This window comes from Polypterus senegalus, chromosome 4 (assembly GCF_016835505.1).
Source record: "Polypterus senegalus isolate Bchr_013 chromosome 4, ASM1683550v1, whole genome shotgun sequence".
Lineage (NCBI taxonomy): Eukaryota > Metazoa > Chordata > Cladistia > Polypteriformes > Polypteridae > Polypterus > Polypterus senegalus.
In genome coordinates, this window is record NC_053157.1 from 99,655,169 (window position 1) to 99,682,850 (window position 27,682).

At 38.0% G+C, this 27,682-nt stretch overlaps 1 protein-coding gene across 2 annotated transcripts in view; it reads left to right on the plus strand.

The window, feature by feature from the left end:
* Nucleotides 1-27,682, plus strand: part of vldlr (very low density lipoprotein receptor) — a 258,783-nt gene that overhangs the window by 100,011 nt on the left and 131,090 nt on the right. For both annotated transcript variants that reach the window (XM_039751092.1, XM_039751091.1), the window contains exons 6-9: nucleotides 5,512-5,634; nucleotides 22,013-22,135; nucleotides 23,114-23,233; nucleotides 25,666-25,791. In XM_039751092.1, the coding sequence (XP_039607026.1) occupies nucleotides 5,512-5,634; nucleotides 22,013-22,135; nucleotides 23,114-23,233; nucleotides 25,666-25,791 (492 nt within the window). The remainder of the gene's footprint in view (nucleotides 1-5,511; nucleotides 5,635-22,012; nucleotides 22,136-23,113; nucleotides 23,234-25,665; nucleotides 25,792-27,682) is intronic.

Sequence of the window (27,682 nt, forward strand, 5' to 3'; positions counted from 1 at the left end):
CTCGTGCAGCATTTTTTTTAAAATGAGTTTTAAGCACAGCAGAAAAAAAAAGGAACAAATCCGAAGCGCTTGCAAAAACCAACTCACAAGCAAACAAAAGTCAGATTGCAGGAGATCGCGCTATTAACACTAGAATTACCAGAGCCTACGAAAAAACTCGTAATTCCGTCCCACCTTAAACTGCTTCTTAAATCCCTTCACACCTCTCCGCCAGCGTCCTTTGTCTTCTAAATGTGCTGATAAAGAGAAGCTTGGAGCAGCCGGCTATTCCATCCCCCCACCAATTTAGAACGTGCACGAATTTCAGCTTGATTGAGTATCTGGGAGTGAAGTGGAGTTTTAGAGTGGAAATAATAGATCGTTGTTTGGAACACACGCATTTCATGTCTGTTCCGTTTCTACAGTAATCTGTGTCAACACATTGTTAAAACAGAAGCGTTTTTGTATTCTAGTAGTAGATGACAAAATGTAGGCATAAACTATATAGTGTATGAAGCCTGAAGTCCAAATAGCAAAGAAACATTTTCACAAGAATAACACAATTGCGCTTTTATTCAAAAATATAACTGCAGAAACAAAAAGCCGCCTTAACATGCGACATTGACAGCTGTTTATTGTAACTGCCTCCGTGGTTCAATAGACTCAGCCCCCGCTTGGGAATCAAGAAGTCGAGTTCGATCCTGCGCCCCTCCGTTTTGAATCTGCTCTTAATCTTACTATTTTAGAATAAAAGCATACATTTGATTTCAGTCTCTAACAGCCGGTGCAATTTATGATCCTTGTAAAGGTTAGCTTTTTTTTTTTTATTCACTTTTCATTCTCTCAGTCGCGTTCAGAATCAATCCATACAACCCCATCTGACACGGCTGTTTTCACTAAAGACGAGCTATAGCTCTGCAGTGTACCACGATGCATACTACCATCGCCTTTTCCTGTAAGAAGCAATGTACACACTTCTCTCTATGCTGTGGTTTCTATTACACACCTGAAAGAAAGAGACAATACATGTGAAAATATCCAGCATATAGCATCATGCGGGGACTGGCAGGAACACTCAATAAAACCTGAATAAAAAGAAAATCAAGTGACGGTGAGATACGAAGTAGGCAGCTTCGCCAGCGTCTGTGTGTCAGAACCCTTTTTTGGTGTGTTAGTACGCATCGTGGTACAACGCAGAGCTATAGCGCGTCTGTATTCTGTTTCTTTTGTACTCCAGGGCATGCAGAGGAGAGAATGGTAAAGAGCAGTAAGTTCGGTGCTATATGCAATCATCAGACACTCCCCATCTGCCCGTTGTTTTGTTATACTTTTCAATACTTTTTATACTGCTCAAACGGGCATGCTCAAAAAATACACGTGTAATGCCACGAAAAGTGCACGCAGACACTTCATTTCGCAAACAAAACAAGTGCACTTTTATTCAATACTACCTGTATAACCGAAGAAAAAAAGCAAGTTACAGTAGGCGATTGATACGACAGCTTGCATGGTGCAATGCTAAGAAGTGCTGATTTTCATTCCGTGCTATATAAAATCATCACATTCAAATATTAACAGTTCCCACACACCCAAGGACCGTCCTTCCTACATTTACGACACGTGTACTTGTTGCCGTGTACACACCTCTCTGTGCTATGGTTTATATTACACTGAATGAGCACCTGACACTGTACTTTCTTCCCTGGGGGAAGGTCCCGCATCAGAGAATTTCCAGTTCCTGCATAAATTCACACCCGATCTGACGCTGTTCGTTTTCAAATAATATTGCATTAGTGCGATTTTATGTTTTCACATATATTGTCTCTTTCTTTCAGGTGTGTAATAGAAACCACAGCATAGAGAGAAGTGTGTACATTGCTTCTTACAGGAAAAGGCGATGGTAGTATGCATCGTGGTACACTGCAGAGCTATAGTGCGTCTTTCGTGAAAACAGCCGTGTCAGATGGGGTTGTATGGATTGATTCTGAACGCGACTGAGAGAATGAAAAGTGAATAAAAAAAAAAAGCTAACCTTTACAAGGATCATAAATTGCACCGGCTGTTAGAGACTGAAATCAAATGTATGCTTTTATTCTAAAATAGTAAGACTAAGAGCAGTTTCAAAACGGAGGGGCGCAGGATCGAACTCGTGACTTCTTGATTCCCAAGCGGGGGCTGAGTCTATTGAACCACGGAGGCAGTTACAATAAACGTCTGTCAATGTCGCATGTTAAGGCGGCTTTTTGTTTTTGCAGTTATATTTTTGAATAAAAGCGCAATTGTGTTATTCTTGTGAAAATGTTTCTTTGCTATTTGGACTAAAGGCTTCATACACTATATAGTTTATGCCTACATTTTGTCATCTACTACTAGAATATAAAAAACGTTTCTGTTTTAACAATGTGTTGACACAGATTACTGTAGAAACGGAACTGACATGAAATGCGTGTGTTCCAAACAACGATCTTTTTTTTCCACTCTAAAACTCCACTTCACTCCCAGATACTCAATCAAGCTGAAGTTCGTGCACGTTCTAAATTGGAGGGGGGATGGAATAGCCGGCTGCTCCTAGCTTCTCTTTATCAGCACATTTAGAAGACAAAGGACGCTGGTGGAGAGGTGTGAAGGGATTTAAGAAGCGATTTAAGGTGGGACGGAATTACGAGTTTTTTCGTAGGCTCTGGTAATTCTAGTGTTAAACCTAAAGCCTGATAGCTCTAAACAATGTTGTTCAAATGAGTTTTAAGCACAGCAGAAAAAAAAACATCGCACAAATCCGAACTTCATTTAAAAACCAACTCGCAAGCAACCAAAAAAGAAACATTGCAACAAATCACACGATGAAGTCCTCCATGTAAACAATTTTTAATGAGTTTTAAGCACAAGGAAAAAAGCGAACATTTGAAAAAAGAGAAAAATAACATTGGAACAAATCGCATTATGAACTAAAATTACTTTTGAAAAATCCGTAATACAAAAACCACCAAGAAAACTAACCTTGCATGAAACGAGTTCTGGCATGAAGTGTTTTCCTTCAGGTGTTTTCTCTCTTGTGATTTCTTGGGTTTCTGGTGCTTTTAGCTGTTTAGCTGGTGGGAGTGAAAGCCTCATGCAGTCATTCCGAAAAGAACGTTCTTGTGACCCTCCACATTACTGGCAGTTTGGCTTTGTTTATATTATGCTGCTTGAAAGCACGAGGGTTCTCCGATTTGGTAAATGAGTAAACTGGTAAACAATTTTTCCACCTTTTGTAATTTCTTTCTTTACTTCGATTTCAATTTTCTTCAAAACTTTCTTCTGACCACTCTCCACTTGCTTAGAAGCCATAGTTAACTGCAAAAGCACACAAAATACTGTAGAGCACAAAGAGAGTGCACGTCTTATTGAAAACAATGAACAAGGAGCGGCTTTGTTTAAATGAAAAAGCATGGCAGCTCTTTCTCTCACTCAGGCTGCCTGTGGGGGGAGGGGGGGTGGTTTTGCTTGCACTACAGCCTACAGATAGGCAGGCAAACACGTGCAGCAATCTCCTCCTCCCCCTTCCCAGCAGGCACGTGCTCGCGCTCTCTCTCTCAACTGAGGACGCAAGGGAAACTGGCTTGTTCAGCAAACACGTGAAGCAATCTCCTCCTCCTCCTCCCTAGCAGGCACGCTCTCTCTCTCTCTCTCTCTCTCTCTCTCTCTCTCTCTCTCTCTCTCTCTCTCTCTCTCTCTCTCTCTCTCTCTCTCTCTCTCTCTCTCTCTCAGCTCGCAGGCAAGGGAACCTGGCTTGTTCATATACCAAGTGTGTGGTTGTGAACCGAGGCAAAAGTTTGGCGATCTTTTTGGTCGTGAACCGAGGTTCCACTGTATACAAGAAAGTCTAGGGGGAGACCCAACTCCTGGTTTTTGAAAATAAGAAAACGGCACTGATCGAGAGACTGACTCGGTCATCATACAAGATCAGCATATTGTTGCTGACCAATCACTTTTGCTTTAAAACAAAATTTAACAAAGAAACGATACAAACAAAGGTAGAGAATTTGACAAGTGATGAAAAACTAAACATTCTAATGGGTTTTTTGTAATTATTCTTTATTTTATCTTTTAGTTCATATTCATAACTCAAAATACCTGATCTTGTAAAAATAATCTATTAGCAGAATTTTTAAAATGTCTTCCTTTTTTCAATATTTTTTTCTCTCTCTCCCTCTCTCTCAAAATAGTTGAAATGTCATTCTCTTTGTTCTTAACGTTAGCCTTATGATACATATTGCATACCAGGGATTTTTCCTGCCTTGCATCCAAACCTGCTGCAGTAGGCTGCAGGTTTCCTGCAATCCTACTCTGGATAAACAGTTTTAGATAATGTATATGTTGTTCTTAATCTTGGATGCTCTGTCTGTTTTGTGCCCGTTCTTACTCTTATTACCTGCTCTTGCTCTGCTCATTATGGGTTTACTGTCCTTTATGTTGGGGTATTGAAGTCTCAGCACCCCTAACCTTCACACCACATGCTTATTTTTGTTTCCTCTCAATACAGTGAGGTGGGGTCTGCACACTCATTCAAGTCTGAACCCTGTTCTTCCTAAGCCCCTGTGATTTTCATGAGAAATATATTTAAATTATAAAATTGTGTAAAATTATTCATATTCAGTGTCTAGTTTTGATTTTGCTTGGTTATCAGAAAAAAACAAATGGTAAACCAGGCAGTGTAGTAAACTTCCACTAACATTAAACTCATATCCAAATCTGTTAACTGTACAGTTCTGTCTGATTGTGAAACAAAACTAACTCCGTAAGTGCTCCATTCCATAATTACTAAAACTGAAACTAATATATATAAAAATAAAAGAATTGTCCTTGTGAAATAAAAACTAAACTAAAACTAAAAATACACGATGAAGGAAAACTGAAACTAAACTGAATTTCCAAGTAAGGTCAGAAAAAATATAGAAATAAAAATATAAAAAGGCAAAACTATAATAACCTTGGTTGCAACCCAATTACAGTTGTATTACTCTTTAAATTGAGACATGTTGTTTTAAAGACAAGGCTTCATTTTAACCCACTGCTTTACATTATAAAAGTGAAAATGGACAAATAAAACCAGCATGCCCAACATTCCAAAATGTAAACACAAACAAATTAACTATAATTGTTGCATTGTTACAAAGAACTTACTGTAAGTTACAACACACAGCAGGTATTGTGTTCCTGGCCTCCATCTTAATGTAATTCTTAAACTGCTCACTTAATTTCTCCAGTTTAAGGCAAAAGTTAGTTATTTAGTTGTATTTCTGAAAGGAGCTGCTCCTGTCTGTGCTTGCTATTTGATAAACTGAAGCCTTAATGTGCAATGCAAAGAAACTGGATAAGTGAGTAAAGCAGTACAAACTGCTATTCAATGGAGGTCTGGATTACTTGAGATTATTTGAGTAGTGTTAAATAATCCTGTATACCAAGCATTCCTCATTGCTTAAATGATATTTTGAAATTCCAGTTTAATATTTGTGCATGCTTTGTTTTTGAATTGTGCTTTTTTCCTTTCAGCTGCTAGAACATGTCGACCAGATCATTTTAAGTGTTTTGATGGCAGTTGTGTTCATGGAAGCAGACAGTGTAATGGTATTGTTGACTGTACTGATGGGAGTGACGAGTTCAGTTGTAAAAATGGTAAGTGGCTTCTCTTGATAATTGTGTACTATTTTTACTACTTTTCTATTTTCAAAAAAAAAACAATTATTTTTTTAGCCATCCATGTTGGAATTTAAAATGTCTATCAGTTTATGGGAAGTATCTGCAAAAAGAACTAAAACCCTAAAAAATTGCCGAAGACATTGGGGATTTTATAAAGTCTACATGCAAGGAGCTGCAAAAAATGAGAACATTTGCAATTTTATTTTCCGCATACTAAAGTTATCTGAATTGTAAAAATCGCCAGTCATTTCATTTTCCATAGGTTTGCAGTACATGTGTGACAAAACAAGAAAATAAGAATTAAATATGGAATTTTCTTTAGAGTTCTGCAGGTCATTAAGAAAAAAACAAAGTGTGGATTGTATTTATTTTAATCATGACACTGACCCACTAAGATGGGTATGGAGAATGAAAATGGTGATTATTTTCAAAATTTTCAGAAATGGTGTGCGTGTGGAAAATTTATTTATTTTTTTTAATTCTCGAAATAAAACTGAGTGGCTGAAGAGATTGTATTTTTATTTATATATTCCTCATAATTGTACGATCAGGTTTTAGAATTCTAGAAAGTAATCCATGTAGTAAATTAGAAAGGAGGGAACATTTCTTCTCCCACAAGTGAAATTTTTTTTTTATGCAGCTTTGCTATAAATTTGAGCACTTGAAAGCAAAATGTATGCTTTAGGACAAAACCTTACCGGAGTAAGCCAGGACTACAAAACCATTATGGTTTTGTTTTAAAACATTGGAGGGAAACTGATAAATGAAATCCTCCAACTCTGATTTATATGTATTATCTAAAATTACTTCAGGTTGTATTTCTAATCTATCTATCTATCTATCTATCTATCTATCTATCTATCTATCTATCTCTATCTATCTATCTATTCTATCTATCTCTCTATCTATCTATCGTAATCCCTCCTCGATCGCGGGGGTTGTGTTCCAGACCCCCCCGCGATAGGTGAAAATCCATGAAGTAGAAACCATATGTTTGTATGGTTATTTTTATATATTTTAAGCCCTTATAAACTCTCCCACACTGTTAACATTATTAGAGCCCTCTAGACATGAAATAACACCCTTTAGTCAAACGTTTAAACTGTGCTCCATTACAAGACACAGATGACAGTTCTTTCTCACAATTAAAAGAAAGCAAATATATCTTATCTTTAAAGGAGCGCCGTCAGGAGCAGAAAATGTCAGAGAGAGCTCGCAAAGAAAAGCAAACAATCAAAAAATCAATACATGCTTTTAAGTATACAGAAGCACCACGATAAAGCGGCATTTTGTAGAAGAGCGTCCGTGTCCTCTGTGCAAACAGCCCCTCTGCTCACACCCCCTCCGTCAGGCAGAGAGAGTGAGAAAGATAGAGAGAAGCAAACAAACGCCACGCGGGAAGCATATTTTATAGCATTGAGGAGTTTTAGTTAATATGTAATAAATGCTCAGATTGGGTAGCTTTTAAGCCAACCGCCAATAGCATCCCTTGTATGAAATCAACTGGGCAATCAAACTGAGGAAGCATGTAACCTAAATTAAAAGACCAATTGTCCGCAGAAAGCGGCGAACCAGCGAAAAATCCATGATATATATTTAGATATGCTTACATTTAAAATCCATGATAGAGTGAAACCATGAAAGTCAAAGCGATATAGCGAGGATTACTGTGTGTGTGTGTGTGTGTGTGTGTGTGTATATATATATATTTTTTTTCCCCCCCATAGTTGGGGGACTCGTGTCTATTAGAGTGATGCTCAAATGATAAAAGTGTAACTTCAAATGTAAGCAATCACTGTATAGCACAGCTGCCTACTACTAAATTTTGAATTTGTGGGCTGCGTGGGGGGGTGAGGCCAAGAGCAACACAGGGGACCATATGGCGAATGGGGAAAAATGGCACCAGCTTAATAGTCAATATTCTGACCCCAGATACAAAAGCAGATTAACTAGTTGATTCACCAGGCCAGTTAACCAGCTTTTTTATAGTTCACATTTTACAACCATTTTTTTTTTTACCAAATTAAATTTTATGTAATACTCTAAGTAGGTGGACGCGCTGAAACATTGCCGCACCCACCTCATGACAAACCAACCCCGGACCCCAGGTTAGGACCCGGGTGATACCTCGGCACTACACTAGTTAAGATGGAATAGAACTAGTGTGAGGTGGTGTGTTGTGGGTTTTTTTTATGGTGGCCGCGTGCCAATTCTACCACCAACCCCCAGGTTTTTCACTGCAGGTTGGAGGGCCTACATGTATTGTGCTAAAATTACTGTCGTAAACCTTAATTGTGACATTAAAAAGCATTGTATTAAAAGCCTGAAACAAACTGTGGGTTTTAGAACCCCACGTTGTCTTAAATTGAACATGTTGGGGTTAAACAGGGAAGAGCCCAAAAATCAAATTCAGGTAATGTTTTGGTACTTTAAAAGCTCTTTGATAGGAAATACAGTAGCAAAAATCCTCCGTTTGAGGAGGTAAAAAATAAAACATTTGTTTAGGCATAGTTTGTGTGGTGGTCTCTCTCTCTCTCTCTCTCTCTCTCGGCCTGCGTAACTGGTATCTGTTTCACAACAGTACCAATGAAGAGCTGTTTGCTCTATCCTAATTGTACTCCATTGCCAAACATAAGCACATATTAAATTTATGAAGTGAACAAGCCTTGAACTTATTTATATATAAAAAAATAAAAAGCCCTTTGTACAAAGGTAGGAGAATGCATAGGAAAATTATTGGATACTAAGGGTTTCGGCGTTTTGTGTGTTTAGCATCTCATATTTCAGTCCGCTAATTGCATTAATGAAATGTAGGTGTGTGCATAGTGTGTAAAATTGTGCTTTTAGTAGTGTAATTCATTTTAACCAGAACTCTAATTTATTGGAACATACTGTGCTATAGATTTGGCAACTTGTTTTTTTTTTTTTTTTTAATTTTTTTAAATTGCCTAAAGTGTTTACAAGAAGAATGTAATGACATGTTTAATTTTCTTGGAGGAAAAACATAATCTACAATCCAGTCGAATTAAACAAAATTCATTATCCACCAGAGAGATGAGAGCCAACAGCATAGGCAAAAGATTAGTCCTACCCCACCCAACCATATAAATGCTGCTTGTATTTTTTTTTTTAAATATAAAAGATCTTCCTATATTAAAGTTTTGAACAGATCCTGTAAGCAAGAATTCACCAACCCCCACTTCCAGATAAATCTACGTGCTAGTAGTGTGTTACAGGCAATTATAATCGGTTTTCTTTCACTTTAAGCACATCTGGGAGTATACCAAATAATTTGGTTCACTGGGATTGGAGTGATTTGTGACACCAAGGCTGTCTGAAACCTTGGGATGTTTATGTACGAAATGTTAATTTGGTGCTTTCCCAAAACTTGTGGCCCAGTGACACTGGAGCTAGTTTGCAACGCTCACAGGTTGGCTTTTGCTCTGGATACTTTTTGGACAATTTTCAAATGAGAGAATGATTGAAATATTTTACGTTTAATGATGGAATGCTCTGCACATATGGAGATAAACTGTATTCTATGCATAGTTTTTTTCATTCCTTGAGATAAGTGAAAAGGTCCTTCACCACCATACCCTAGGATCTTTAAAAAGACTTAGATGTTTTATATATTGTTGATGCTGTCTGAGTCCTCAAGACTGATCAGTATTTCTTCTGGAATAGAAATGGGTGGGAGGTGTGAAATTGGGAAGGTTCTTTTGCAAGTGTTCTTATCCTGGGTTTTTTTTAAAAGATACAGGTTCGAGAGGGGTTGAAATAGGTGATCATCATGTTAGAGATGCAACAAGATAAAAGCTTTTCTGCTTCAAAGTGCATCTTTCAATGGCTCCATATTCTGAGTTATTGGTAAACTATTTTTACTGGCATATTGACAATTAGTTGTTACTGGGGCACAAAGCAGGGCATATAAAATACAGCAAGATTTCTATTGCAGATCAAGCATGTGTATTCAATTTGTTAATGTCCAGAACTTTTTATAGCTTGTTTGTTTGCCACCCAGTAATAAAATTGAAAGGTAGTGCCATGCCACCTTCTGCTGCAGGGTTTTTTTTTATTATTATATAGAGTTGCCTTGCCTTTTGAATGCAAGGATGTCTTGTTATGAATTCCAGATAAATGGGGTTGTAATTAAGTTGAATTACATAAAGAATGATTTGTTAATGTATATAGGGATACTCAGAAAAAGTCTTAAGACCGCATTGATTCACCGATCTAATGTGAGATGTAGGGTAGATACTAAATTTTTTGTGATTTTAATGTGGCCAGTTTAACATGGTGAACATTGTTGCATCCAGGCCCGGCAAGGCAATTGCCTTGTATTCGTGTTCATTTTCTTGATTAACTCTTTGAGGGCTGAATACTTTTTCCCCAAAGTTTTCTGTAAAGCATGCAAAGCGAGGGTGTCCCACAAATCTGCATAAAACGTCTGTTGTGCGAGACTCCTGTCTTGGCAGCCAGTAGGGATGCACAGTGGGCCGACTGTCTTTGTGGAAGGGTGATGATGGTCGCAGTGAGACGTAATGTGTTGTCGTAAGCGGCTGTCCTGAAGTTGCGTTGGCTACATGAATGTGTTCAGCACCACTCTGAGCTGGGGACTGATCATCTGATGCTGGGACCCCTTTTTGACTTTTGTTATCCATCTCCGGATCACTTGCATCAAAATCGGTGTCAGGTTCCATGATTATGTTAAAACCTTATCTGCTGAGTATTTTGCTTTGGTCGATGTAGTTTTAGAGGCTGTTTGCTCTTTGTTACTCTTTTCACAAGCAGGGAATCAAGGTCAATTCAATGAAGGGAACGTTCCTTCTGACAGAGGGTCCAACTAAAATGTAATGGCAAGTTTTGACTGAATGTTGACAAATGTTGAGTCTGCCCTGAAAGAGTTAATATATACAGATATAGATCTGGGGGAGCTTATCGTAGTCCTGATGCAATTCTAGAGAAGTTGTGAAGATAGTTTTTTTGCTTTTAATTGCATGTTTCTGTAAGATTGAATCAGTGTTATACCATTTAAGTGCAAAATATCTGAGTGGTGCTAAAACCAAAATAAGTCACTAATACCTCTGTTTAACTCTTAAGTCTGTGAGGTAGCTTGCAATGCTGGCTGCCCTAATAGAATAATAATCTATGAAATAAATGGGTAATGATTATACTTGGTGTCGACAGTTGTTGATGAACATGTGTGGGGGCTCTCTTAGTAGCGTTGTCTTTTATTTTTATATCATTTTGCGATATCCTGTGTTGATTCATCCAAATGGGATTTAATATTGCATTCAAGTACAAATTAGCATGAGTAGCAAACAAAGGGCTCGGAAGGAAAAGGATAAGACTGCAAAATCGCCATCAATGTCTAAACCAGACTTAAGTACAAGAACCTGACACTGCAGCATCTTCTCCAGCTAGGAGCATTAGGGGAGCAAAACTGCAAGTGAAGCAGTCAGATTATTTGACTGCATGAGAATTTTTGGAACTGAACATGGCATTTTCATCCCTTTTGTCAACTTCAGCTAATCCTCAGAAAAACCATGAGTCTGCAACATCTCCTAGTGAACTTGTAACTAGCAACTCTGTCAACAGAGATTGGGGAATATCAACACACTCTAAGCTGAAGATAATGATTGCCAGTGTCTTGGCAGAACATAAATGATATGCTCAATGCAAAGAAAAATAGAGAAAGAATGAAAGGTCCTAAACTAGAAAAATGAGAAATTTCATCAGGATAAAGACCTGGAGCAACATTTAAGTACTAAGATTAATATTAACTCAACAGAAATCCCACACAAATTGATGAAAAAAGTTCAGGAAAATACAAGCATGTTAGAGTAAAATTTTAAAGTACAGTGGAACCTCGGTTTACGAGTGTTTTGCAAGACGAGCAAAAATTAATACATTTTGACTTGATAAACGAGCAATGTCTTGCAATACGAGTAGTATGGATACACTGTCTGCTGAGCATCATGTGATCACAACTGAGCTGATGGTCTCTCTCTCTCTCTCTCTCTCTCTGGCAATCGTCTCCTATTCTCCGTCTGAGTTTGTGTGCCTCACATAGTCAACATCCGTACGAGTGTATACTGTTTACTACAGCATTGTGACTGTGTGTGTGCGTTGTGAAGTGCGAGTCCCCATCTTGCTCCCCAAAACACGAAGCCGAGTCTCAGTACTTTAACACCAGCTTTATTCAGCTTGAAACCGCAACAGCGCTGTTATTTATTGTAGCGGGATCTTTTATAATATTTCTTGTATGACCCATTGACGACAGGCGCTTATAGCATGTCTGCAATCTTTTTGGATGTGCTCATACGCCGACTGCTACAGCGCTGGGAGACTGCGATTGCTTTGGGACACTCTTCCGTGTGTCGTCCCGTTGGGTGGAATCCCACATGAGTTTAGAAACTCACATCAGACATGATTCTTTTTAAAGATAAAGTGCAGGTTAATTTTGTATTATGTATTTTACTTTATATTTTGTATTAATCATTTTTAGATGATTCGTTCCACAACCCAAAACTATTCATATGAGTTTCCATTATTTCTTATGGGGGAAATTCGCTTTGATATACGAGTGCTTTGGATTGCGAGCACGTTTCTGGAATGAATTCTGCTTGCAAACCGAGGTTCCACTGTACTTGCTTCTCAGATTGAATGAATGTTAAGGAAACATTCACAGCCAGTATTGAAATAGTTGAACAATCTGCTTCTGCTGTGGATAAAAGAACCGGTATAAAATCAGAATGCAAAGTGCTCGTGGACAAACTGTCAACACTGGAAGGTATAGATGGAACATCAGAAATGAAGGTCTTCCTGTAAAACAGGAAAGTCTAAACATGAAATTTATAGCTGAACTATTCTTTGTCCAATTTTAAACTTCTCTCCAGTTATTTTAAAGATCTCTGCAGCCTACTGTATACATGGTTCAAATGCCTCCAAACCCAAATGTCTAATTGTCTATTTCAAGAAACTACAGGTCTAACAAAATCATGTTCTTTCTTGGACAGATGAGATTACTTTTGAAAATACCTGCGTTCATATTTACCCAGATTTCTCACATGCACCACATTCAACAGCATTAAACAGTGCCTATGTAGAGCTGAAATCCAAATAAGCCTCTTGTAAAATTTGCAATAACCACTTTCAGTTTGGAAGGAGATGAAGAGTGGAGAAGACTGATCCGCCTTTCTTTAGAAACGTAAGATCATGAGAAAGTGTTCTGGCAAGGCAAAGATTCTACTTGAAGGTTGCATTTTGGACCATAAGGTTTTTTTATTTTGTTTTTGGCCATCCCTTCCCTTTTAAGCTGCAATGATTATATTGATTTTTTTAATTATATGAACTCTTTGGCTACCACAAAGTAACAAGCTAAGGTCTTTTTGCTAAACTTTATGTAACCAACCTTCGTTTTGTTTTTTTTTTAAGCAGTATTCCCTTGGTTAATTATTTGGATTGTTTAAAATTATATCATTAGTCAATTGTGTACTGTGTCATCACACTATGTTTTAACCTTCATACTGGTTGAGGGGTTCATTTTGCTCTAGATGTGCTCCTTCTCTTGGCATGTCAGAGGACTAGGATTTAGTTTGGCTTGCCCCACTTGAAGAGGCACAATGTTGGAGGGGGGGTGCTAGGGGGAGGAGAAAGAGCAATGTTTTTATTTAATTCCTATTACCCCAATAAACATTAGTGACAACATAATGTTTCATAGATGTATCTCTTGGCAATATGAAATTTGTTGAAGCTATTGTATGTACAATTTACCACCTTAAACTACACTACCAAGAATCCATAATGAATATCAGCAATTAACACAGATGTAAATAAAATTGACCATAAGAATATAACTTAAATTTAAAAAAGTACTAGAAGTCCTTGTATTCTACTCAGTTTAAAGAGAAGACACAATCTCTAATGCAGGGGTCTCCAACTCTAGTCTTAGAGACCTACTATGGTTATAAAAGTTCATTCTAACTTTAATTAGTGACCAGTTTTTGCTAATTTGCCTTTATTTTAATTGACTTTTTCCTTGAGACTGACTGACTGCTGAATTGATTTTTTTTCCTTAAATGGCACCTAAATATATTTGTGGTGAGCCAACAAATGACCAAATAAGTTGTGGCCTCTGACTAACTTCAGTTTCATAATCTGAAGCCAATTCTTGTTGCCAAGTAAACCTGTTCTTTAATTCCATGGCACTCATTCTGTCATGGCAAATATTTCCAAAACTGCTGGTTTTTCTTAAGAGTGCTGTCAGTTTTGTGGACCTGAGCAGATGGACATTACTGAGGCCTTCATTTATTTTTTCAGTTGTGTGATGGACGCATGTTTGTTTGTATATTTTGTCTTAATATTGTTTGGTTGCTAATTAAGGAAAAGTAATTGAGGGGCTTGAGTCTTAAAAAGTTCATCATTTAAAATTAAGGCAAAGAGTTAATTAGTAGCAAAATCTGGTCACTGATTAAGAAAAGGGTTCGAAAGAAAACCTGCAGCCTCAGTAGCTCTGCAGGGCTGGAGTTGGAGACCCCGATCTAATGAGTTTCTTGATTAATTAGATACCACTGCTAGATGCTCTTAGTGCTGCAGAACTGAATAAACCTCTGACACTTGAGAATTACTAGTTGCTATAAATTCACTTAAAAGTGAGAAAGCAGCTAGCTCTGATGGCTACCCAGTGGAATTTTATAAATTCTCATAAGTTGCTATTAGCAACTGGTATTGGCAACGTTTTATAGAAGGTAGACACAAATTCTACCTCAGTATTTCGCCAAGCATTAATTGCCATCTTTCCTAAGAGAAATAAGGACTTACTGAAATGTGCATAATATAGACCAATCTCTCTTTTGAATAACTGTTAAGATACTCAAGTTCTAGCCAGAAGGATTGAGAGCTTCCTTCTGTAATCAAGTCCAAACAGGATTTATTAAAGGCAGACACTTAACTTTTCATGTTTAATATATTCACCCCTTACATCCAACATTATCTTTTAAATGCAGAAAAAGCATTTGGGCCCATCCCAAATTTGTGCTATGTGATGAATAGGTACTCCCATTCAACATTATCAGACATGTCAGCATGGATCAAACTACTGTATACTAGTCAAGATGCCTCAGTTAGTTTTAACATTATTTCAGACAACTTCAAACTAGATGGTGGTACTTGATAAGGATGCCTCATCACTTTCTCTTGACAACTGCCATTTAACTGTAGGCTGTATACTTGTGAAATGCAACAGAGCTAAAAGATTTTCCGAGAAGGACTTAAAACAGAAAATATCAGTATATGCAGATGATATGGTACTGTGTATGTGACCCACAATTCTGTGCCAGCAGTCCTAAAAGCATTACCAGGTGGTTTTTTAAAAAAAAAAAAAAAAATCTGGACTTAATTTGAATAAAAGCGTGCTCTTTCCAGTGGATTCTCTAGTACAGAATATCAGACTTGGACACCTTTCCGTTTATCTTGGCAGATCAGTTTAAATATCTAGTGGTAAATATTACAAGGAGAAAAAAAGACGTTACTAGATCCTCCACATTAGGTTAGCAGGGAGAATCAACATCCCAAGCTGCTCCTCGCATTTCAAAGCATTCCCATATACATTAAGAAATTAGTCTCAATCATAACTTCATTTATTTGGATTTCGAAACATCCACATATACAAAGGGTGTTTCTAAAGTAACCTAAATCAAAAGGGGCAATGGCAGTACCCAACTTTCAGTTTGATAGCTTGTATATATGCTGTCCAGTAATAAAGACCTGGAGCCTCCTATATAACACAGTGCGTAGAATTCACACTAAAACATGATGTACGCACAAAAAATCCACATGCACAGAACCGTACATAAGCCAACTTCCATGCACTTCAACACCAAAAATCTGTCAGCCTGAAAAGGATGGCACGTTCATGCACTTGCCACCCTCCATGATGACTCTAAGCATTTTGCATATTTTAATATGCAAATCAAAAAATTAGTCCCTTTCGGTGTTCGGTTAAGACAATGGCAAAAGAATGTGGAAAAAACTATTTCAGCAAAAGAGGAAGCAAGGAGAAATGTATTTGTTGGATTAATGCAGTTGTATATGCAACAAAAGCATGGTAGAGACACTCAAAGTTCAAAAAGTCACACAGTGACAGAGTGGTCAGATGATAATCGTGAAAAGGTGAATTGCAGCCAGCCATCTGTTTTCTACAATACAACAGCTGACCCCCATGCCGATGACGTGATGCTGCTGCTGTGCCAAGTACGTCTTCAGGCACTAATTGCTCACATCACCTCTACATCAAACTGCTGGGAGGCCATCTGGCTATGCTGATGGATTGTTCTGTAGTTGCAAAATGCAAAAGTGGATGCTGTAAGATGTGGCCAACAAACTAAAGAATAAGAGCTGTATTATGTGATATTGACCATAAATGAATTGGTTAAATGCTGCGTCTGATTAGCAGTTTTCACATTCAGCTAATTACATTCAAATGAAGTTGTAACCCTGTCCAATTAAGCTGATCATTTGGTGGGTCAAGGTTCATCATAGTGTATCTCTTCAGGTTCTTGCCTGCCCAATGACACACTTCCGTGGACTATAGAGCAGCACATTAATAGAGTATAAATGCATTCTTGGAAGGCGCCCTTTATAGTGTTATTTTGGCATGGAGTGCCACAATGGATAGATTCCCTTCTTTGTGGATAGTTGAGGTGACTATCTTTTAAAAACTACTTGCCTTTTGCCACACTATTTGGAAAAAGCACCTGCAACTCATTCATTTGGTGATGCATCCCTGGCTAATGTAACTTGTCCAGTGCCTTTGCAATAGCATTGTGTGCACCAGACCACTCCGATTTACTTGTGGAAAATCGGACGTTGTTGTGCTTTTTTTTGCAGTTCAAACAAAGTGTAAGAATCTTATCTATGTGGAAAAGTGGATACCATCTTTTATAGTTGGCATGATGAGATTTTGATGTTTGCGAAATACCAGATCAGTCGGCTAGTTCATGTTGAAAAGCTTCTGTTAAAAACCTGATAGTGGACAAAACTTGCTAAGGAGCAGGTAGTACCCAATTTCTCATTCTGCCTTTGTAAAGTTGCGCCAGTTGTGCTCAAACTCCAAGAGAATATGCTCCTGAAAATCTAAATAGACTTGGAAGCCAGTCATCATCCTCTATGAATACACTGTAATTATTCCATTTGCATTGATAAAGCGTCTATGGTAGTTGGAATAGTTTGGCCATTGTTTATTGTTACAGGATGATTACATTCAAGTGAATTACATTTGTAAATGGTATGCAGTTTCAGTGTATTTGGTAAATCCTGTATTTGATGTGAATAGGAAAAAGTAAATTACACAAACCGTAGTACTGCTCTGATGCTGGGTGCTGCCAGTTTGCAATACTGACCAGAAGCTGCATGCACAAGGTAGGGAGTTAACATGAAAATGTTTGGCTTTACACCAAGTTCAGTTTATATACATTTCAGTGCACGAGGAAAGCAGCTACTCAACATTTTTGTGTGTACTCGTTTTATGCATGAGAACTCCTAGGCTTGGACGCAAAATGAATATCCACAAGCATGGTTTGCAGTTGAAATCATGCAGTGTCTTTATATTCCCTGCTGTTTGGCCCAGTTAATACAAATTACTATTATTGCACTAAAAATCCAATTACCCTCCATTCTCTCAATATGGAACCAATGTAGGAAGCACTTGAAGACGGAAAAGCTTTTTTCTGTTGCACCTCCACATAGAAATCCCTTTTCCACCCTCTCAAACATATGCACTATTCAGTGTCTGGAACATGTCTGGGATTGAAATACTTGTACATGGATAATGTTTTTGCATCCTGTGAACAATCATGCTTCATATACAGCTTCGCATCGACACAATTATTTTACTACTTTAAAGCTAGAAACCGAACATGCCCAGTTTTCCTCACCTTCTACCTTGTGCTTTTCCAGTATAATTGATCAGTTTTGAAGACTCTATAAAAATATTTTAGTCTCTTTGAAAGAGACCCCAGTGAACATCGTGAATAGAATCTGTCACTTAGTATTTCAGAAAACTAGTGCAAGGCAGCCAAGCACAGAATACACTTAAGCTCCATATACACAAAGTATTCAGTTCAACTTAATCTTTTATCAAACACATTTCTTGTTTAAAATTCTGTTTCCAGGGCAAGATTTAAACCTGTGAACGTACCGCACCATAGCTCCTGCCTCACTTGGCTACATGTTCTGGGTATGCACCAAATTAACATTTTGGACAAAAATCTTTGCTTTGTCAGTCATTCCTAACCCATTAACAGTTGTTAGGTAAACTCCCAGATAGGCTTAAAGTGGAGAAGGACAAACTAACTGTGATTTCCTTTACTACACTACTAGCACATAGACTTGCTCAACTGGAAGAATCCCACCCCACCATTTAAGTCCGTGGGAAACTGATGTTCTATGCTACTTGAAATTGGTAAAATCTAATTCTCACTTTGAGGATCTGGTCAAAATTTAAAATAAGCTTCAATTTTGGGATACTACTCCTCTTTTTATAGAGTAGCATCAGTTGCTGGCTCTTTTGGGTGGGGGTTAAATTTTGCTTTGACTTGACTATATGGAATGTTATCTGTTTCTAATTAAAAATAAAAAATTAAAGTGACTTTTTCCCTATCCATTATTCCAGTTTGCAATAGCTTTGCTAATTTATGCAAAGGAGGCAACATAACCACCAATTTAATGCACAGTGTCAGTTTTTAGGTAAGAACTTTTTGTATGTACAGCAGTGTTTTCCAAACATTTTCTCTGTGGTGGCACTCCTCTTGTAACCCCAAAAATCCCAAGGCATAACACTTTTTTTTTTTAGTAATTACAAAACCCATAAATGTCATACATGTGAAACTGTCCAGACAGTCTTGACTATTGGAGACACTATTAAAGTCATTTTGGTGACTGGAGATGCAGCACTCTGAGCACTTGCATGCCCACTGTTCCTCGGCACGGAGTCTGTGGCGAACATGCCTCTGGCAGCTGGACCCCTGACAGTGTCCTGGCTGCTACAGTGCATTGTAAGTAATATGTCTGCAAAATGGCTATTGCTGAGCTGCTTTTATGTTGGCTTCTCCAGGTAGTCCCATTTGTCTTGGAAGATCTTGACCTGAGGGGTGAGTTTCACTTGGGTCAGGACCCAGGGGCAATACCCCGTTTCCACAGGGTGCCAGTTGAAAAATGTATGTAGAGTATAATTATCAAGTTGTTGGTGATGAACAATTTGAAGATGGTATTTGTGCAGTTTTAACCTCTTTAATAAATGCCCATTTGTGATGCTTATACTTTAAATCCATCTTTAGCAGTGCATTCAAAATCAAATTGAAAATTGATTGTTTAGTTTTACTACTCTTATAATTTTGTGGTTTTGTTCATTTGAGGATTTGTGCACTTTATTACATTTTAATGTTGGATGTGATTTGTCAATTTTGATTCCCAGCCTGAGATGTGGTTTGTGTAGTATGGTTTTATGGATGGGTATATTACATTAACAAGACACTGAAGGTTTGAAGGTAAGCGACTTTCAGCTGCTCCCATTTAGGGGTTGCCACAGCAGATAATCATTCTTCATCTATCCCTGTCTTTTTTTTTTTTTTTTTTTTTGTTCCCACCCCATCACAAGACTGCCTTCATGTCCTCCCCTCCACCTCCATAAACCATCTTTTCCTTTCTCTTTTCCATCGCAGTTCCATCCTAACCATTCTTTTCACTACTCTGCCTGTGCCCAAATCATCTCAATGTAGCCACTTGCTTGGTTACCAAACTATTTTATTTGTATTGTCCCTCTAATGCTCACTCCTAATCCTCTCTACCTTCATTACTCAGAGTGAAAATTTATAGCAACTTCAACTATGCCACTTCCAACTCTGCTTCCTGTCTTCATCAGTGCCACAGTCTCCAAACCATACAGCATAGTTAGGCACTTAATTTTATAGATATTCCCTTTAACTCTTGCAGGTACTCTATCACACAACCCTTGCGCTACTTTTCTCCAGAGTCCACCCTGCCTGCCCTCCATTTCACTTGTGGAACCCAAATGTTTAAATTTGAAGTTGTACCCTTCCAACACCTTGCGTCTGATTCACACACATGTACTCGGTCTCACTCCTACTTACTTTTATTCCCCTTCTCCAGTCGGTACCTCCACCTCTCCTGTTTCGTCTCTTACTGCAGATCAGTGTCTAGCCATGATCATCCTGTGTGTGTGTGTATATATACACTCACCTAAAGGATTATTAGGAACACCTGTTCAATTTCTCATTAATGCAATTATCTAATCAACCAATCACATGGCAGTTGCTTCAATGCATTTAGGGGTGTGGTCCTGGTCAAGTCAATCTCCTGAACTCCAAACCATGTCAGAATGGGGGGGGAAAAAAGGTGATTTAAGCAATTTTGAGCGTGGCATGGTTGTTGGTGCCAGATGGGCCGGTCTGAGTATTTCACAATCTGCTCAGTTACTGGGATTTTCACGCACAACCATTTCTAGGGTTTACAAAGAATGGTGTGAAAAGGGAAAAACATCCAGTATGCGGCAGTCCTGTGGGCGAAAATGCCTTGTTGATGCTAGAGGTCAGAGGAGAATGGGCCGAACGATTCAAGCTGATAGAAGAGCAACTTTGACTGAAATAACCACTCGTTACAACCGAGGTATGCAGCAAAGCATTTGTGAAGCCACAACACGCACAGCCTTGAGGCGGATGGGCTACAACAGCAGAAGACCCCACCGGGTACCACTCATCTCCACTACAAATAGGAAAAAGAGGCTACAATTTGCACAAGCTCACCAAAATTGGACAGTTGAAGACTGGAAAAATGTTGCCTGGTCTGAGGAGTCTCGATTTCTGTTGAGACATTCAAATGGTAGAGTCAGAATTTGGCGTAAACAGAATGAGAACATGGATCCATCATGCCTTGTTACCACTGTGCAGGCTGGTGGTGGTGGTGTAATGGTGTGTGGGATGTTTTCTTGGCACACTTTAGGCCCCTTAGTGCCAATTGGGCATCGTTTAAATGCCACGGGCTACCTGAGCATTGTTTCCGATCATGTCCATCCCTTCATGACCACCAAGTACCCATCCTCTGATGGCTACTTCCAGCAGGATAATGCACCATGTCACAAAGTTCGAATCATTTCAAATTGGTTTCTTGAACATAATGAGTTCACTGTACTAAAATGGCCCCCACAGTCACCAGATCTCAACCCAATAGAGCATCTTTGGGAAGTGGTGGGACGGGAGCTTTATATATATATATATATATATTTTTTTTTTTTACACTGTCTTCGTTTAGCGGGACATTGACTTTTTCCACCGTGTGCTTTGTTTCCGCAGTAGCTGCACTTATGAATATGCTTGTATGTATCAGACGCTTCATATTTTTTTTGCTGCCTTCTCAATTGTGTAATCCGGTTTTTGATCAGCACTCTTTGGAACTGTTGCTTTTTATTTGTGCACTGCGTCAGTTCACGTGAGCTGCTCAGTGTTCTTGCATCGAAGGTTCCCAGCTGTGCTGGTGCCATCTCGTGTGATGTCCATGGCTGTATGTAATGTTAAGACCCGGCACTTAAGTTTCTTTCGCGGTTTCGCTGAGTTTGTACCAAACACCACCCTGACCATCTCATCTTCCTCTGCATAAGCACAGTCCTTCACCCGTGAATATTTCGCGGCAGTGTTTCTATTGGATTGCCGTTGACGGACGGACTTTTATATGGGCAGGCACTAAATTACAAACGCCAGCGGCAGCCTGTCTATGAACTTAATTTTAAACTTTAGGGTTACACTGTGCTTTGTTTTCGAAGTAGCAGCACTCGTGAATATGGTTGCATATGTCAGTCGCTCGCTTCTTATTGTTTCGCTGCCTTCTCAATTATATAATGCATGTTTTGTTCAGCGCTTTTTTGAGCTCTTCCTGGTTTTCTACGTACTGCATTGATAGTCCGTTCACGTGATTACGTGGGAGGTGTGATGATGTCACATGAAACTCCGCCCCCCCATGGCCATCCAGCTCAACTCTATTACAGTATATGGAGAAAAATAGCTTCCAGTTATGACCATTACGCGTAGAATTTCGAAATGAAACCTGCCCAACTTTTGTAAGTAAGCTGTAAGGAATGAGCCTGCCAAATTTCAGCCTTCTACCTACACGGGAACTTGGAGAATTAGTGATGAGTCAGTGAGTGAGTCAGTCAGTCAGTGAGGGCTTTGCCTTTTTATTAGTATAGATTATAGTAATATAGTATATTGTACTATATATATTATATATTTCATTTTATATTATAATATAAAAAGATAACTATACCATTTTGTTTCAACACAAGTTACCCTATGTGAAGGACCGGATAAATTTAAATGTCGGACTGGAGAGTGCATAGACATGTCTCAGGTCTGTAATCAGAAAAGAGATTGCCCAGACTGGAGTGATGAGCCATTGAAAGAGTGCAGTAAGTATTCATTTTTATACAAATGTAAACTTCAAAATTTTTTGCTGCAATATTTAACTGAATCAATTCTGTCTGTTTTGAAAATTGCTGTGCAAAAATTGATGCCAAACAGGCATGCTGATTTTTTTTTTTTTTTGTTCTACTGTTCTAATGTGTGTGTGTGTGTGTGTGTGTGTGTGTGTGTATGTATGTGTGTGTGTGTATATATATGTATATGTATATGTATATGTGTGTGTGTGTGTGTGTAGAGAGAGAGAGATATATATATAAATAAAATAAAAATCTAGACGAGAACAGGCCATTCAGCCCAACAAAGACCACCAGTCCTATTTACTTTTTTTTTTTTTTAAAGGGGGAAAAAAAAAAAAGTTTTTTTAAAGTCCCTTTCCAGTGCACAGTGATTCCTAAAAATGTCTCCAGGGTTTATTTATGTACTTGCTAGGCTCAAGAACTCGTACGTAAATATTATCTGGTCCTGGTGATTTGTTTGATTTCAGCCTGTTTAATCTGAGCAGTACTTCTCCCTCTATAATTTCCAAATCCCTCAGTACCTCCTTTAGTAGTCCTTTTTACCTCTGGGAGGTTATACGCTTCCTCATTTGTGAAGACCTCCAGAAAAATTGTTTAGGGCATCTGCTGTTTCATTGTCTATCTTTTAATTCCCCTTTACAATTTCTGATGTGGAGATGGAGTAAAATTTAATCATGAGTTTGCCTTAATGCTAGAAGAATCAAAAAGCACCTCAATTTGTTGCATTTTTACCTGGGTGAGTATGTGAATGTGATGTAAAGCTTTGGCCTCCTTAGTTTTTTCACTGAGACATAAACAATCTTCTCCAAACCAAGTCAATATTTTCCTTGGTTCTTCCACCGTATATTAATGTTGAAAAAAATGTTTCAGTAGTTTACTTCTTCTTTTGGTGTCCATACAGGATGGGTGAAATTGTGTAATTTTTTTTTCTCTTCCCTCCAATTATAGATTTAAATGAATGCTTCACCAATAATGGTGGATGCTCCCATATTTGCAGAGATCTTACTATAGGATATGAATGTGGATGCACTCCAGGCTTGGAGCTAATTGATCGGAAAACATGTGGGGGTATGTATGTGTTTAATTATGGTACATGAATCAAGTAGTCTAATGTAATTGTTTTAAACTAGGGTTTTTTGGGTGGGGAAATGTTTAAGGTTCGGTTTTGGGAATTTTCATTCTTTTTTCTTCAATCAAAATCAGTTCTAAGTAATTCCAAAAATGTTGGTGGTAGGTTAGCATTGGTGTAAAAGTGAAAAGATGCAGGAAAAGATTAATTGATCACAGAGTTAATTTAGGCTTTGCCTTTGGCTATGGCAGTAATTTGGTAAGGCTCCCATTTTATTTTACTTCTCTGTAGTAGGTTCTCCAGCAACCAATACATACTGTAAGAAGCAGATTTTAATTTACTTGTACCCACGAGAATTATAGAAACATAACTGCATACATGTCAACACAAAAGACCGGACACAGCAGACAAGTTGGACAAACCTACAACACAGCAAAGGCTGGCTGTTGACTTGTTGTTTAATGTTCAAATTTTTCTTGGCCAAAGGGGTTTGGATACCAAGGTTGGTTTGCAAAGTGTGTTGTTTTTGCTGCTGTTCCTGGTGGAGGATTTTTCTTAGGTTGAATTGCACTCCTTATTTTTACTACATGGGTGTGTGTTTGGTGTGGTATAAGTGCTGTTTTTCTTGTCTCACTGTTAGGCACTTAGATGTGCCCTCTGCAATTTCATGGGGACGTTCATTGTTTTGTCACAACTGTAGGTGCTGAAGTTCCCTTGTAGTGGCTGTTCCTCTTTTTGACTGGGTTAAGTCACTTGCACAGAACCTGGCTTGGCAATGTGGATCATAGAGCTACTTCAGGGTGTCCCAGATTCAAGCCTTTATGTAGAGAAACTTTCAGGCAAATGAAATGAAAGTTTTAGACATCTATGGTGAGAGTGGATGACTTTTTACCCCAAAGAGTGAATTGTAAGCCTCTAGGTCCCCAAAAAGTAAGTGTATTGTTCGCTTTTGACTTCCCAAAGAGCACGTGTTCTTGCTTCAGCACTCTGAGATGAATGCAGCTAGCTCTAAAGGAAGGTTTAACCTTTTGATTTGTATTAGTTCTTTTTAGTTACAACAACTGTGCCTACTTATAGGTGGTGTTTTGTCCATTCAGGTGTAGTTCAGTTCATGGTCACAGTTCCTTAAATAAATGTAATTTTGGATGGCTTTTTGTCTTAAGGTGAAAGCACTGCAGAGGTGTTGACTTGCCTCTTATTTATATCTTATTTGATGAAGTTAACAGAGCTGACAAAAGTTTGGTATGAGCTGCTGTTTTCCAAATTTCAGAATGCAGGTGGGGAGGGTGCAACTGGATTTCTGAATCCATGTTATCTGGTGCACTGCTTAAAAACTTAGCAAAATAGGTGATACTTCATTAGCTTGCTCTTTCCTGGATTGTGTTTGGGAGAAGTTAACAGTTATGTTTCCTGGAGACCATTAATTGGAGATATCTGTATATTGGTAAGATTAGTATCCTTTGGCAACACACTTGTTATCTTGGTGACTTAAAAAAAAAAAAGAGCAATATTGGCTTTAGACTTTCTCCTACATTTCTTCTCCTTGAAAATCTTGCAGTTAATGTTGATCGTATATTTTGACTACAGTAAACCGGAATGGGTCAATTTAGGTTCTGTGTTTCTGCATTTTTGTCCTAGCTTGTTTGTTAATGGATATCCTGTTTTAAATTATGTTCAGCATTGCTGTAGGTGGAGACCCAGTTTAAACTTTTCAGGTTCTGGACTGTTTTTTCATGGAGATTTACTGTATGTAAATGAGAAATAGTAATGGGAGCACATTACAATTAAAGCTGAAATGTGTGATCCAGACTTTGAAATGCTGACTGAATTCTTCCACATTACTGAATAGGTGGGGGGTTGCATGATCTTGCTGACTTAACTCTAAAACACAAACCACCTTAATGACACCTACTAGCCTGTTAACAGCAGCTGCTTCCTATTATCCAAGATCGACATTCTTGTGTTGGTGGGTAGATTTTTCTTTTGACCTTTGAAAATGTAATTTCTCCTTAGGACAAATTTGGTATGTCTATCAAATTATGTGTAATCTATGTATTGCTTACAGGAGATGCAATGTCTACAGTGTTTTTTATTAAAAATTATTTGATCAGTGTGATGCCTTTTAAGTCAGATTTTTAAAACCTTTGATCTGTGCACGCACATAGTCAGTTACTGTAAAATATAGCTATCAAATCATGCTGTTCTGTACCACTGCTTTGTATAATTGAAGTGAAGTTTCTTTGGGCAGGTGCACACTATATATTTTTGTTTGGTTTAACCACCCTTCAGATTTTCACAAACATGAAGAAAATTCATTGAAGGTCTTAATGTATTTGCTTACAAGGTGTGAGATACAGTCTGACTTAATTTGAGTCATTGAACTTGTGTCCTTTTTGTAATTTTATATAAATCTCTTTTTCCTTTAATACAGATATTGATGAGTGTCAGAATCCTGGAATCTGCAGTCAGATATGTATTAATTTAAAAGGAGGGTACAAATGTGAATGTCTCAAAGGTTATCAAATGGATCCAGCTACTGGAGTGTGCAAAGCTGTCGGCAAGTAACTCGTATTTCTGTCTAATTACTGGGTGGATGTACACTTATGTGAACGTTATTTCAGTAGTCTTTTAATGCCATGATATGCAGTACTTTAAGAGGAGGGTTTTTGAGTTTCAAGAGGTCCCTCTCCCAGCCCCCCAACCAATGATTGCCGCTTGATTTGTTCTAAAGTAAAGGATTTCTTGTAAACTCAACATGTAGCTTTTTTTGCATTATAGTAGCGCTTGGGGTTTCAGAAATGAATGCAAAACCATTAGCTTCCCAAATACGTTTGCTTCAAAGCAGCAAAGTTTTTGATTTTATATTTAGGAGGCATACTTATAGCAACACCTGTAAACAGAAAATAATGTATTTTATCAAATTCCTTGGTATGGGGTTTTTAATATTTTTGGTGTTGGCACACATACAAAACTGTATAAAGTGGTTAAATGACAGATCAGCACTCCAGCTGTGACCCCACCCACCTATAAAACAGTCCTCAACCATGTTGCAATCTTAAATGCATGTCAGTCAAGTAAGACTACTACCTGCAACTGTCATTTTCATACATTGAGTGTGCTGCCTTCCAGCATTGTGCTCTTCACTTGTGGCATGCTCCTTCCACTCTGTGCCGTCTTTATCACCCATCTGGAAATTACTGTAGGCTGCGTTGTAATTACTCAAATGTGTGTACACTTCAGGTTACTGTTTAAAAAATTACTTTATCAGCTTATAAGAAGGGATGCTTCATGTGATTATTATTGATTGAAATCGTGGCTGCATCTGAATCTGAACATAGTCACTATGTTAAAGGAGTAAAGTTTTAAAATCTCATCAAATACTGTGTGCATTTCATATTTTACAGTTAATATTACAAAATCCATGTAAATGAAATGCCAGCTACAACTGCTATGGTGAATAACAAATTGTAGCTTAATAGATTTGTTACATTTTCTGTGAACTGTGCTATCTGACTTTCCCTGGAAAATCTGGAAGATAATAGGATTTCATTAAAGTGCCATCAGTTAGATATATCAAAAACACTCTAACTACCTTTCTGTATACAATATTTGTAGGTTTAAGGTCTAATGTTATTGTGGTGTAGTAGTTAATACTTTGGACCTAGGCTTTTAAACTTCTGAGGTTATGGGTTTAAATTTTGCTACTGGCACTAAATGACCATGAACAAATTGCTTTACCTCCCAATGCAATTGTATTTCAAATATTTTATATCACCTTGGATAGAAATAAAAACACTGCGTTTTATTACTTACATGCATTGCAAATTAGACTCTTCTAGATGATGCAATGCAGACTTGGCCCATTGTAAATGGTAGCCCAACTGGTGAGTGAAACCTTCTAACATTAGATATATTTCTGCATTTTTAAGTGACTAGGCTTTTGTTTCCTAGTTGCAGAACAGTTTTATACAAGTGTACTCTTACAAACTGTATTGGGTAATCATTACGAATATTGTGTAGTTTGAGTATATAATTAGATATTTATGGGCAGTATGTGGTTACCTTTTTAAAGTCCACAGCTGTGAATGTGTGTACAAAGTAGTGCTTGAAATGGATATACAGACGTGCTGCTAACCTATGTGATACACTAATGCATTAATGTGAAGTGTGAGGAGCACTATCAGTAGCTTTGATTGTGGTGCTTGAATTTCTAATGGAGAAACCACAGACTGTTTCGATACTTAGACTGGTGCTGGAGAATTGCAATTTTGAAGGTTTTTGTCCCTTTTAGAGTTGCCAGCATCCTGTCCAGAGGCTGGAAGACTGAGTAAGAATGGATCAACTTGACAAGAGCCACTACTCTTGTAAAAATGCCAGTAATCAAAAGCAAAAAATTAAAGTAGTAATTTGCATTTATATAGTGTTTTTCTCACTACTCAAAGCTCTTG